The sequence below is a fragment of the Melampsora larici-populina genome, assembly GCF_000204055.1.
Source record: "Melampsora larici-populina 98AG31 unplaced genomic scaffold MELLAscaffold_21, whole genome shotgun sequence".
Taxonomy (NCBI): domain Eukaryota; kingdom Fungi; phylum Basidiomycota; class Pucciniomycetes; order Pucciniales; family Melampsoraceae; genus Melampsora; species Melampsora laricis-populina.
This window is the reverse complement of record NW_006768785.1, coordinates 794654-809235: the sequence shown is the minus strand read 5'-3', so window position 1 is coordinate 809235 and position 14582 is coordinate 794654. Positions and strand designations below refer to the sequence as shown.

Below are 14582 nucleotides of genomic sequence, written 5' to 3'. Positions count from 1 at the left end.
TGAAAAGCATGATTAGATATATTAAAGATGATACTTATTCTTGAGGAATTGTTTAGATGATGAGAAGTCTTATTGATTGTATATCAATCTGCCCCTATATCAAGGGGCAGATAAAACCATCTCTTGGTTATTTAATTTACCAACCACTCAACCAAAATGGTCAATGAAAGATCAAAAAGAGTGTTGTTGACCTTTTGATGACCGGTTGAGTGTTTGGTAACCATCACTTGAAAGTGAATATCAAATGAAACTTGATCATTCAATGGTTCTTGTGAACAATTGAACCATCTTCAATTCCATCCATCCTGGTCATTGACCATTTATTTTCATCAAACTTGTAAACTCCATTGAGCTTTTTTAAAAACCATCCAGAGTGGTCATCAACCATCTGATTGAACTTTCAAACTGCATCAAACTTTTTAAGAAAACTCATTGTGGTCATCAACCACCTAAGGGTACATCTGTGTTTGTAACATTCACATCACACAATTTGATACAGAAGAGTAGACCTAAGACGGAGTGAGCAGCACTGCAAACATTATTCAACTTCCCCAAGTGGGCAGGAAAAAAGGATGGAAGTACGATTTGTCATAAAATGATTTATCACTCCTCACCTGAGCCATAACACCCACACTACATATGTGTAGGAGGCTCAGTGAATAGGTGGTCATCAAGTTCAGGTTGTGGGCAGCATCAGAAGATTCGAGAAATTGGGGGTGGGCACGCCTTTGCAAAAATCACACCAAATCACCAATATCAGAGTTGTTGACATCAGCAGTAGGACTTGTATACATTTTGGGAACTGCAAAGGCATCTCTTACTCACCTTTAGATGGCAAAAGTGTTGTGGTAGATAGCTCCAGGAACTTGAAAATTAGAAAAAATATCAACAAAAAACAACATCTCGGCCCTCAACCTTTTTTTTGAAAAAAACACGCCCGGCGCGAGAAAAAACAAAAAAACACGCCCTGGCGCGCCTTTTAAATTATCAGCGCGCCCACAACCTGACATCAAGTACATACACTTCTGCTCAGGTATCTGCTCATCAGGATAAGTTATTCATATGTAATACATGCTGTAACTTTTTTCAGATTGACAAAAGCATTCCAAAGATTGACTACATACAATGACTCAACATTTTGGTGTAATCTCATCAACTCAACTGCATGTAACACCCTTTCTGGTACTAAGAAATAGCTTCAACAATATTTCCTGAGCAGCTACAGAATTATATGTAGTGAATTTTTGGGACAATTTCTTCAAAGTCAAAAAAGTTACATGTGGTATAACATGTGATTTACTTATTCTGATGGGCAAAAAACTGAGCAGACCTGTATGTACTTGATAGACAACTATTTACTTAGCTTGCTCCACATATGTAGTGGTGGTTTTATGGCTCAGGTGTGCAGTATTGGATCCTTTTATGAGAAACTGTACCATTAATCATTTTCCTCTTCCAACTTGGGGAAGTTGAATGATGTTCACAGTGCAGATGGTTATATGTCAAAGGGAAAGGTTGATGGTTATAATGTATGATGAGAGGGGTGTATGGTGAAGGAAGTGATGGTGATCAAAGAGGAGGGTGATTGAAAAGGAAGAGATGGATATGGTAAAGAGAGAGGGTGTTATGAAAAAGGGAGAGGGGCAGAAAGGCTTTTTTGGTCTGATAGACAGCCTTTTGGCTGTATATCAGAATTGAAGAATACATTGTGATGAAGAGTCTATCATTTTGGGCCAATGAACCTCCCAACCACCCCAGCTTTTTGGAAAATTTGATATACATATATCGTGATGTACTGTATATTGGTTTGGTGTATTATTTCACAATATATGTATATTGATTCATACTGAACAGGCCCTTATATTTCTTTGTTTCATTTTCTTTGAATTGTTTCAATCATGAAGTACCCAGGCCTCCTTTTGCACATCTTTGACTCTGCAAACCATTCACCTGAGGCAACGAGGGACAAAGATAAAGGGCCTTTAGAATTAAAACCCAATCTGGAATTTGATGAGGAAACAACCAAAAAGATGCATGAGTACATGAGTGGTTGTAAGTGGATCTCTTCAGCTTGTTCCCAAATCCATTGACTGACCTCTGAATTGTCTTACATGATAGGCATTGACTCACAAATCAAGATTCCTGATTGGGCTTCTGCAACCGCAAACACAGATTTCCTTGCTCATATTCAACATACAACCATGCTTGCCCAGGAATACTGAAAAACACTCGCCCAACAATCCACGCTTGTTTTTCATGATCAGCCAGACAACCATGTTGGATACACTAATGAACAAGTGGCAGAAACTTGTGACAGCCATTGCCCTAGAGGGGCTAGGTACGTGCTTGGTAATCTTTTTTTCTGTCACAAGCGGACACTGAAATGGATTTCTTTGCTAAGTGGTGACCAACAAGGAATATACCAACCACACGGAATCATCATTATGGGTCAAATACAAGGCTGAAGAGGACAATGAATCAACATTGGGTGGCACTCCCCAAGTTGATATGCACCCCCACAAACTTTGCTAACTGGGCATTTCAAAGGTGTTACCCAGACCGGCCCCCACTGTGCCTGCGGCCTCTGATGATAGCATGGAGCCGCTATCTTCCCAAATGGCCGTGATGAAGACATCATTCCACTGAAACAACAAATCCAAACGTACTGCGCAGGCGCCCCCAATCCAGCCTACTGAGCAGTTCACAGAATCTGGTAACGGCAAGACAGTTGCACCTAGGGATCAAATTGTCATCCGCCTCAAGCGCCCCAGTCAAAACTTGGCTCTGATTCATTGACAACCCATGATTCTCCCTTCTGAACCAGCTCCTCAAGATGCAGAAGCCACCACGGGGTGCGCTTACTCTGCGCCAAGTGATTGGGTGCTACCTTGTTTCAAGCGCATTGTACCTGATTCACCTGATTCAGACACTGACTAACGTCAAGGTGCCTCTGTGCGCTTCAAACGTACCATACCCAAAGCTCCCAACTCACTGAATCACAATTCCCAAGATATCACTCCAGCCTCACCTAGTAAGTCAAGCCGTTTGGTTTTTGGTAAAGAGCTTGCGGTTGATGATAGTGTTTTGGCTATGCAAATTTTTGCCTCCTTCCCTTTGTTTATTCCCCAGTCATCATCCAAAGACCAGCTTTATAAGGCCTTGCAAAACCCATCAGCTTCATTTGAAGTCTTTTGCCAAGACCCTGAAGATCTTGCTCTCAAGGTGATTAGGTTGGATTTTTGGACGCTGGATGCTGAAAGTTGTCTCATTCCCAAAATCCAAAGGATATAAGGGCCCGTTCGGCTGTTTTTCCCAAAAGTTGTTACCCAAGAACAACTTTTCATTTTGCCCCATTTTCAAGGGGCAAAATGAAAAGCTGTTTTTCGGCTTTTGCACTTACCGAACCGTTGACCAAAAAGGTCAACAAAAGATCCTTTTGATCATTGTTGACCTTTTGAACACCGTTCGACTGTTCGGTAACGGTCATGTAAAAGGTGCTTTTGAATGAATCAAAACTTGAAATTGATCGTTCTTTTCAAACCTCATCCATTCATCCATCTACATTCATCAATCGAATCTTTTGTATCTGTTTGTTCAATGCCAGTTCCTCTCAATTCATAGACTCATTTGAATCTTTCTTATCATTCTGACACTTGATACTGGTTAACATTGCAATCGATTAACATCCATACAGTCAGTACAACATTTGTATCAGCTGATGAGTAATTTGAATAATAAGAAGAGACGAGAAAATCGACGGATAAAAAGACGACGAGAGAAAGGGGTGTTGAGTGGGTGAAGTTGGAGTTGATTGAAGTTTGAGAGGGTGAGGTCTGGTGAGGTTGATTGATTGAGTTGAGGGGCAAAAGTACTTTTGGTCTCAAAAGCAGCCTCAAGGCTGCTTTTGAAATTCGAAGAACTTTTGACCAAAAGTGCTTTTTGATTTTGATCAAACGAACTTACCGAACGCCGGTGTTTTTGACCAAAATCAGAAAGTGCTTTTCGGTTTTGGTGTAGCTTTTGGCCAAAAGCTACTTTTGGTTTTCAGCCGAACGGGCCCCAAGATTCTTTAATTGTTTCTGCAACACCTGCAAACGGGCCACTTGCTGCCAAGCCCAACCTGGAATACCACTGGCCCAGTCAGCCCTTCTTGCCTATGAGAGCCGCCTAGAAGAATTGGCTGTTGACGTCTCAAACGCTCATCCTACAGTCAGCTGGAAGGACCTTTTGAACAAAAGGATTGATATCAAGTGCTCATCCGTCATCTTCAAAAAGGAGACCACAAAAGACTGTATGCTAATGTATGAAGCATGTCAAAAAATGCTATGTGGGTGTTACTCTGCTAGCCTGACCGTGTATGACCCATGTGAGCAAATTATGTGGTCCAAAAGTTCTCGGTTTTCAAAGAAGGGAACAATGAGTCAGTAGGTAGCCCAAGAGAAAAGTAAGTCCAATTAGATTCCCAAAAATTTCACGTTATTTGTGATAATAGCTAATGCAACATTCCCAATGTTGAAACCCCTTGGACGCAAGAGCAGGCTTTCAACGGGCATTACATTGAATCAGAATCAGCAACTCAGTCCAGTGAAGAACCTCACAAGGAGGTCATTTGTCTAACATTCAGACACATGCGGAATCTGACAAAACATTGGCTTGAAATGGCAGGCAAGTACATATTGGCGGTGGTGGGCTTAATTGGATCCAAAGGTGGCCGTGTGGCACCTATTGAAGACCTGGCCAGTCACAACTTACCTTTTCTGGATTTCAAGGATGCATTTCTTTGCGCTGTTCACTATCAACGTCTCCAATCTGCAATCAAATCAAACGGGACCAGGAGTCAAAATGCCAAAATGAACTACATTTCCCAGCTTACAAAGCTAGTTGACTCAATATATGGTTGTATCAAAGCCCTTGCAGTAATCCAAGCACATAATATTCACCAAAAATGTAACCAGCAAATGTGTCTCCCCCAAAAAGACATAATAAATTGTTCCATAAACTATCATCCATGGTTGGTCTCCGGACGGAAGCATTGGCGCCTCTGGTGGTGTTACTTTCACTAGGTTTCAAAGGCCTGATGACTTATTGGTGCAACACTTCACGCACACCTAACACCGGTCTCATTCAGCTTTTCCTAGTCACTGCGCAAATGGACACTTACAAATATGTGGAAGAACCAGTCTGGAAATGGTCAAGTAATTTTGTATTTACTACAATTGGAAGGGCTCTAATTTCTCAAGGGGACAAATATGGACACTGTAAATTGGGTGCAAGTGACGTGCACAAGGCATGTTATTGCCCTTGCAATGTATTTGTGGGGTTGTGTTTCCCACTGCGCCACTGCATTTGCATTGCAACCCCATATGTTTTGGGTCCTGAACTGCTAAGATTACATATTACAATCTACAATGAAGAGTTTTACACAAATTTGTGCTCAAAAAAATTTGGGATGTCTTAAAACTTTTCCCAATTTCATAACCTTTTGTGTAAATTCTGGGTGGTAGCTCAAGCAATAATCATCAATTTATATCTCAAACTGGGATTTCTATAGCTTTGTTAATTAAGGGGCATATAGAAATGTGTGTAGTTTTATGGGTTCAGCATTGCATCACCTTGGAATGGAGATAGAGTGAAACAAGAAAGTAGCCAGCAAAAGCCTGCACACTCAAATTGTGGAGGTATATGTCCTTGCTTGCCAAGAGGCACTTGGGTAGTATGAGGACCAATAGGGAGTTGAGAAATAATGTCTTGACAACATATCATGGAACAGATTTCAGAGATTTGACCATCAATGAATTCTTAGTAAAAATTGACACCTTTCATAAAAGTGTAATGGTCATCAGCACTACCCTGGGCCTAAGCATCAATTTGGTCTCAAGTGTTCTGTGAGAGCATCAAAGCTATATATTACTAACTCCCTGGTGGTTTGAGTAGCCAATGAGTGCTACCTAATGTGGCCACTCAAAGCTGTCTGGTTGTACCTTTCTGATTGGTTGACCTCATAATCCCAAAGAACAATCTCCATGTGCACCCAAAGCTCCCAAACAATCCAACAGGTAGAGTTGTTTTTCTTCAAAAAGACAATGAAGCAAGATCTACAAAAGATCCGGTTTGTGTATGGTTGGAAATTGTAAAACCCTATATGTAAACCTCCAATCAGGTTACAAGTCTAAAATCCTTCACCTGTTTTTAGGCCTTGAAAGTGCCTGGTTTGCTTTTTTTTTTTTTTGAAAAATAAATAACAAACTGTATCATTCTGTTGGAGTGTTTGGCAACTTTGGATGCACATAGAATCTGTTTTTTGGAATTATGAGGTCAATCAATTGATCAATTGTGAGAAGAATAAACGGACGACTCTGGGTGGCCATATTATGCAGGACTCTGGGAATAGCTTTGATGGTCCCACTGAACACTTGAGACCAAATGGATGCTTAGGGCAGTGCTGATAAACACATTATTTGTGACTTTTCAGACTCAACCATGTGATGATATATTGGCCCCCTACCCAGTAGACCACGTCGCATCACGGGGGCTAGCTGAACAAGTTTAACTGGGCTCAAGAAAAGAATGATCGAAGGAGAAGCATTGCACAACTCCACTTCGAAGTGGGTTCAGAATTCAATTTTTTGTAGTACAATGAACAATTTATACACCTCACTGGTCAATGATTGAAAATAGCACTGGATGTGTTTGAGGATCGGATACTGGTGAACTAAAAAGGTATATCTGAGGATTGTCATCATTGTGTGCTTGGTTTTCCCACTTTGAAACACAGTAGGAGCGAAATCAACCAATAACAACCCGGCTGTGATTTCAACATCAGAGCGTGCATACGCCATCCAACTGCTAACAACTTTCACTGCACTAATAATTCATTGTATTTTGGGCACGAGTATTACCGGTTCCGTGTTGATGAGCTAAAAGACAGCTTAGGCGTTCACTAGCATTGGCGAGAATGATGAAACGGAGTATTAGAGAAGTCGCACAATGACACACTGGCTAGAGAGGTTGGGACTGAAAGGTAACGTACTGTAAGAGCTTGCTTCTATGTGATCTGGTAATTCCGTAATGGCTACTTCGAATCGTGATTGAATGGCATCCAGCACTGTCTGGTCGCCATCACTGGCAACAAATGTGATCGCCAAACCTTTGGTTCCGAATCGACCAGCACGTCTGTAAGATTGTTGGAAGAAGCGTTAGCGCTAGACAAATAAAGTTGGCCTTGGGAGGAAATCTGAATAAGCTTACCCGACTCGGTGGAGGTAGGAGTCGGCCTCTCCGGGAGTGTCATAGTTAACGACGATGTTGACCCGTTCAACATCAATTCCTCGACCGAAGATATCAGTTGCAACCTACAAGGTTGGCCATGTAATTAACACAATTGCCAAGTGTATAACTGGGTTGTGAATGACTAACCAAGATACGCTTTTCAAAAGCTTTGAACTGTTTGTATCTTGCAATTCGCTCCTCTTGACCTAGGCCGGAATGAATAGCGATAGAGGGAAAGTTGCAATCTCGCAATAATTGATCCAATTGAACCGCACGAGAAACCGACTTGACGAAGATACAAACCTAGATAAGGAATTATTGAGTGGATGCCATCTAAGTACATGTCAAGAGATCATCAGGACTGACTTGATTGAATTCAAGAGTGTCGAGAAGATCGTTGAGCTTTCGGTTCTTTGCAGCCTCTTCGATCTTGACGAAATGTTGCTGAAGACCGTGAAGGGTTAGTTTGGCCTCGTCATCAACGTAAATTTCGAGGGGCTGGAAAGGGTTGAAGATACATCAGCGACCACTTAGATCGATCAGAAAACGGAATGCGGACCAACATTCTGCATGAACTTTTTACAGATCGGTCGGATATCCTTGCTCAAAGTCGCACTGAACATCATCACCTGCTTAGAATGAGGTGTAGCCAAGAAGACCTGTTGCACATCGCGGCGCATATCTATTGCGGTTGAAGTCAAGAGTTGTCCAACCCGTGTAGGATGACCGAGGAAAGAATCGCAGCAATGGAGGAGCCGTGACAACGAAGAGTAGAAAAAACCCAAGCGACGTGTGTGCGATAAGGTAAGAAGAGGAAGGTGGTAAGCGAATGTTGGGAGTCAAAGTGTGAGTTGACTGATGATGCGACTTGGATCTATGAGGAAGCTCAAGCGTTGTGGGATGAGATTGGAGAGGGGAATTTTCAAGGTAGTCCAGACATTCAGAACGGATTTGAATCGGACGATGAGCGCTTTGAGGGACAGGTTTGTTTGTGCTTGCGAGCCGATTGACTTGTCAACAAGACACTAGCAGTCTAACAATTGAATCGCGCTTTCTATGACCCGTTGCGGATGATGTCAAAGAATGACAGGGCCTTCGAACGATCATTCGTTGGTAGACCTAGTAGGCGGACCGTTCTTGGGCTTAGACTGGAGGACTTGAACCCAAGTAGGTGTGCGTTATCGAGCCATCGCGCGGAGAGGTGAAGCGGAGGAAAGAGAACAAAAGCATACAGAGTGGGTAATAGTTGAAGTTTAATAGACTGACCAACAGATTCTAGCATCTTGTCGCACTCGTCAAGAACAAAGGTGCGAACGGTGTTGCACTTGAGGAGTCCATCCCGTACCAAGGCGTTCAAACGACCAGGGGTACCGACAATGATGTGGGGACATTTGTCTTTAGCTTTCAGCATATCAGCATCTTGCTTGATTGAGACACCACCATAGACGACAGCAGTGCGGACATCGGGCATATATTTGCTGAACCTAGCATACTCGTTTCGAATTTGATAGGCCAATTCACGAGTGTGACAGAGAACCAGCATAGAAACTTCGCCATCTTTGGGATCAATCTGTTGGAGGGTTGCGGTGACGAAAACGGCAGTTTTTCCCATTCCAGATTTAGCCTGACATAAGACATCCATTCCTAGGATGGCCTGAGGGATACACTCCTGTTGGACTGATAGAAGACAAGATGATTTAGTCGCACTTTCAAAAGCATATAGGGAGCGATCGGATCAAGGGAAATTACTACACACCTTCGGAAGGGTGCTCGAATCCCAAGTCACTGATTGCTCGCAGAAGCTCAGGCTTGAGCAAAAAGTCACGGAAACCAGTTCTTCAAATCATAGGAGAAAAGCCTTTAGTAAATCGCAAGAGAAACCGATCGAGCCATAAGACAGCAGATCGAGGAGACTTACGAATGGATACCGACATAAGAACCCTTTTGGTCCTTTCCATTGGAAGGAATTGCGCCACCATTAGTGGTTGAGGTAATAGAGGTGACGGGAGGAGCGAGACCAGCATCATCCTCGTCGTAGTCTGGATTGAGAGAGGTGATTGACACGGGTTGAAGGCGAGGATGATGTTAGAAGACGGTTGATGGGTTGAACGACAGAACGGACCAACCAATGAGGTCTTCGGCGTGTTCGGCCATTGAGATCGATCAATTGATATGATGATGATCTAAAAGGGTTTTAGAGGTCAAGAGAAAGGAGTGGTAGGATATGAGAATGAAGGATGAAGGATGAATTTGTGAGTCTGACGCGTGCTGAGGGGGTTGATCGATCGATGATGAGAATGAAGAAATGAGAATGAGTCAAGACTTGAAGAAGATCTAAAAACCGTTTCTATGCAGAAAAGGAAATCAGCAGAACTCAACAGTTTGGCAAAAACTGGATTAAATCAAATCAAATCAAAACCACATATCAAATACAGTCGAGGACCACACACAAATGATCACACCCTACCATAGCACTCACTGGCAGATGCTCTCCAATGAATGACCAGCACACCTGATCACCATCAATTCCATTGTGAATCAAATCAGATGCCAAATTGACCACAAACATCTCCAATATTCATATTTTCATTAAACCAAAGGATTTGAACCAGGAAATTGAGAACCTTTTGATGTTTTGAAGAGAGATCAGGTAGTCCAGAGCATTGCCTTTTATGATTCAACTCATGAATCAAACTTGATGAAAGCATCAAAATCGGATGAATCTTCAAGTAATTTGATGAGACTCATCTGAAGTTTTCCTCCTCATCTGTGCAGATATCCATGTGGCACATTGTCTTATCTCACACCGCTAATGGATAAGAAAAGTCATTGGTTCTGAAGAGTGGATTTAAAGGAGTGGATAAAGATATAAAGATATGTGTTTGAAGATCACAAGATATATCAGATTCAGAGGGCTGGACAGTCTCTATGTAGTCTCTGGACTTGAAAGGATGAGGTGTCACATGAATGATAGTCTTAATCATCTTTGATGTCACATGCTTACCATTGATAATTCAATCCAAAAATCCAACCGATTAAAACTTTAAAAGGATTCCAAAGAACAAATCCCATTCACTGTCAGCTTAATCCTAAATTTAAATTCACAATCCATTCAAAGAACAACCAACAACAACAACTCACAAGGTTCATCTCAATCAACTCATCGATCATTCTCTTCAACTTCATCTTCATTGTAGATCGCAATGGCTAAGAGTTCAAATTCGATCGAACCTTGGAATGCTATCGAACCACAAGCTTTTGAAAGTAGTGATGTAGGCTCTTATCATCCTCTTTACCTACTTCTCATTGCATCCAATTCTGAACTCCTTCACTCCATCCACATGTGCTGATGATCATCATTGGTTTTTTTGGCTTGGATTGTTAATTAGGATGAAGACTTGTGTCCCCTTTGTATGGAGGAGCTGGATGTCTCCGATCTCAACTTTAGACCATGTCCTTGTGGATACCGCGTCAGTCTACCTGTCTCTTTTTTTCTCTTTCGATCAAACCTATTACAACTCTTCGTTCATGCCCTGCTTCAATTTTAGATCTGTCGATTCTGCTGGCATCATATTAAAGAAGATCTCAATCGAAGATGTCCTGGATGTCGAAAAGAATACGATGATAGTGTAGTAGAGTTTAAACCTATGAAGGCAGAGGAGTAAGCACTCACTTTTGAATCCTCAAATCCACCATGTCATCCTAGACTTGGCTTGAGTCTGGTCTGTTGAGATTTCTTTCTTGACTTTGGCTAGGCTGAAACGCTTGCAACAAGCTAAGAAGCAACGAGACAAGGATAGAAAAGACCTCGAACTTGTCAATCGAAAACATCTTGCGAATGTTCGAGTTAAACAGAAAAATCAAGTTCATGTTCAAGGTCTTACCACAAAGATTGCCAATGAAGATGTTAGTGCTGTCCGTTGACAGTCATTCTCGATCATTCACAGTCAGACTGAATCTTTTCCCTTTATCACATCTCTAGACATTGGCTCAGTTGAAGACCAGTGAAATGTTTTCTCAATATGGTCGAATCTTGAAGATGTTTATGTCACGTCGCACAGGTCCCACCAATCTTTATACGCCCGACTCTCGATACCAACACGTCAATCTATACATCAATTTTTCAAAAAACACAGAAGCTCTGGCTTGCATTCAAGGACTCGATGGCACCTCACTACCCGATGGACATCGATTGAAGGCTAGTCTCGGCAGCACAAAGTATTGTGCTTCTTTTCTGAGAGGACTGAAATGTATCAATGATAACTGTACCGCTGCTCATGAATTGGCCGAAGAAGTCGAAGGGGGTGGCAGTGCTGCTAGAGAGGAAATGTCTACCGCGTATCTATCACCTTCTATCTTCACATTCCCTGGCATTCCCATCGCTAATCCACCCGAACCTATTTCCAGGCGACATGCACAAAAGGAGAGTGAACATCGTATCTCTCCCAAGAATCACATTTCACACGCTCTACATCCAAGCTCTTCAACGCCCGCCAACCCTCTTGCTTCAGGTGTCGCATTGCCTGCTACTGCGTCCTGGGCGAACAAATCAAGCTCAAACAGTCGGCCGGCTTCACCTGCACCTCATCTATTGTCTCTCCAGAATCAAGCTCAGCACTCTTCGCCCTCAGCTAAGCTTATGTTGCGGGGAACAACATCGACTGCTTTGAAGCCTACACATCCTTTACCGCCCAAACCACGTCATAACTCTCCCTACGGAGCAAAGGTCAAATCTACCAGTGAAGAGCCTAACTCTACCGGCAAACCTCTCTCTGGCCTACACTCCAACGAGGCTGGGACCAATAACAAATCCTTTCGCCCTACTTCAGATTCACAGGCTGATGATCCTCATCATCAACGCATGGCTGATGAGAAAGACACTCAAAAGCCTGATGAAGTATCCCCTACAAACGTCACCTTCACCACCACAACTCCACATCCTCCTGGTTTGCCTCCGCCGGGTCTCAATGGCCTACCTCCGCCTGGCTTGACCGCATCCTCGGCAGGCACGTCCCCAGCCACACGTGTGCCTACCTCCCTGCCGCCTGGCCTTACACCCCCACAACCTGTAGACTTTGCCTCCTCGTCTTGGCATGGCGCCTTTGATGTAACCGTTGCTTTGGAGCCCAAGTTTGCTCAGACATCTCTCCGAACCTCTACGGGAAAAGACGACAAGATCGACATTCTGTCTACTTTCTCACCCAATTTCACTCTCACGTCTCGATCTTCAATTTTCGACCCATCAGACGACCCTTTCTACTGCGTGCCGGATCCTACTATCCCTACTAGTTATTCAGGGAGCTTCAATCCCTTTGCGGATACTGACATCAATCCGCCTGATCGCATGGCAGGAGGTGAATCACAGGGGAAGATAGGGGATGGTCGATCGGACGAACCTTTGATTGCACGGCGAGGTTCTAGGTTTGGATTTGCTAGACGTGAATCGGGCTTGACTACAGGTCTGACGGTAGAGGGACCTTCATCGTCTCCTCTGCGGAGCATCTTCTCTAGCAATAGCGCAGATGGCGGTGGTCCGAGTGGTCAGAATAATCTCAGTAATTCGGCTAGATCGGCGATGACAGTTGGCAGGTCTGATGGATCAGTACACTTGGCAAGTAACACCCCAGGGGAATCGACACCTGATGCTTCAGTTCTATTTCCTGGAGTCAATCTCGCTGCTTCGTACTCGGCAAACGCACTGCCGGCTGCCTTGGCGCGGGGTATGAAATCCCCAGGAAGCACACCTTCACGTCCGTCAACAAATACACCTCCTGTATCATTCCAAAGTCTAACGCCATCCACTCATCTACGTGACGCTATGATTGCATCATATGATCGCCCCAACGATCGGCTACCACCAGCTTTCAACCCTCGGGCTACCGCGACAAGTCCTACATACCCTCACACACATCTTTCGAACCATCATGAAGATCTTTTACGAGGAGAACATACTCGAGACCGACGAGTGGATGTCACCCCTGGCGCATTTAATATGTCCTCGCAGTATTCCATGGGTAATGGGGATATGGGTCATGAATTCCAAGATCCAGCTATCTTGAACATGAGAATGGCCTCTAATGCCAATGGTGCCTATGCACCTCCACTTTTACCTAGTTCAAGTTCAAGTCATAGTGTCAATGATCTTTATCCACAATTCAATATGAATGCAGCTGGATTTCATAATGTGATGAGTTCAGGTCGGCCTCATTTTCCACAAACTCAAACTAATCAAGATCTTTTAAATCATTATGGTTTCCCTGGTGTTCATCCGTTGGCTAATGCTCCTAATAATCGAGTTCAATCACATACTTATTATAATGTGAGTACGATTGGTAGTCAAGGTTTGATGAGTGGCAATGCTCAAAGAGGTAGGGTTAATATTTCTTGATATCATTCTGTTTTAGTTATTGAGTGAAGTTTATGCTGATCTTGGCCATCCACCTCTTCCATCGTATGCATAGACTCACAGAGACATCGATGATGGAATCAAAGATTAATTGATCGATTCTTTTGTCGTTTTCTAAAATGTTTTGTGGATAATGTTTCAGTCCAATTTGAAGTTGATTTTTCTTTTTCTTTGATTTTGATCTTAACTTTTCTCTTTTTTTCCCCTCTTTGATTTTTAAATATTCTCATACAATATATGGTCTTTTTTTGATCAGAAATTTCAATTGAATTATACATCTTTCTTTTTTTGTAAAGTTTGATACACGATTTTCTATTAAAGAAAGAAAGAAAGATAAAAAATAAATATATATATGAAATTTGGGCTTGGAAGATTTTGAACCTCATTCTTAAGGGCGCGTTCACTTAAGGAATTTCTGACCAGAAATCACATTCTGTAAAATTTTTAATGCAAAAATGAAACATACACCACCAAATAGACACTTTAAATTTTGCAGAATGTGATTTCTCACCAGAAATTGCTTAAGTGAACGCGCCCTTAGCTTTGTGTTTTTGTGTGCATCTTTGATCTTTCAAGAGAAATTTCTGTTCTCTATCGTGTGCTATGAATGGTTTCCTGCGGAGAAAGAAGATTGGGGTCATTGAGCACTTGAATTTCAGTCTGATCAACAATCACTTGCAAACAAAGTAAAATAAGTTATGTAAGATGGTTTTCAATTGCGCTGAATTTGGGCTTAGCAACTGGTCGAGATTCTTTATAAACTATTGGTTAAGCTTGGTGGAGCACCGATCTCGTGAACTTGGACTACAATGTGTCAGCTTCATCTCAAGATGTTTTTCCTGGGAATATCTTCTACTCAAGGTCGTTTTGGTTCACGATTTTTCAGAACAAGCCTTAACAAGCTTCT

The 14582-nt window shown here is 42.5% G+C and overlaps 2 protein-coding genes across 2 annotated transcripts; one reads left to right on the top strand and one right to left on the bottom strand.

Annotated features, from left to right (window-relative positions):
• Positions 1-6581: 6581 nt before the first annotated feature.
• Positions 6582-9601, bottom strand: MELLADRAFT_48571 (uncharacterized protein; the record flags this gene model as incomplete). The annotated part of the gene is made up of 10 exons (XM_007410592.1): positions 6582-6940; positions 7031-7173; positions 7249-7352; positions 7417-7572; positions 7636-7767; positions 7833-7951; positions 8536-8946; positions 9026-9105; positions 9188-9308; positions 9396-9601. The coding sequence occupies 10 exons, from the start codon at positions 9421-9423 to the stop codon at positions 6930-6932; spliced, it is 1305 nt and encodes a 434-aa protein (XP_007410654.1).
• An 871-nt stretch (positions 9602-10472) lies between these two features.
• Positions 10473-13766, top strand: MELLADRAFT_87505 (uncharacterized protein; the record flags this gene model as incomplete). The annotated part of the gene is made up of 6 exons (XM_007410667.1): positions 10473-10541; positions 10659-10739; positions 10818-10930; positions 11025-11175; positions 11252-13637; positions 13741-13766. The coding sequence occupies 6 exons, from the start codon at positions 10473-10475 to the stop codon at positions 13764-13766; spliced, it is 2826 nt and encodes a 941-aa protein (XP_007410729.1).
• Positions 13767-14582: the final 816 nt, after the last annotated feature.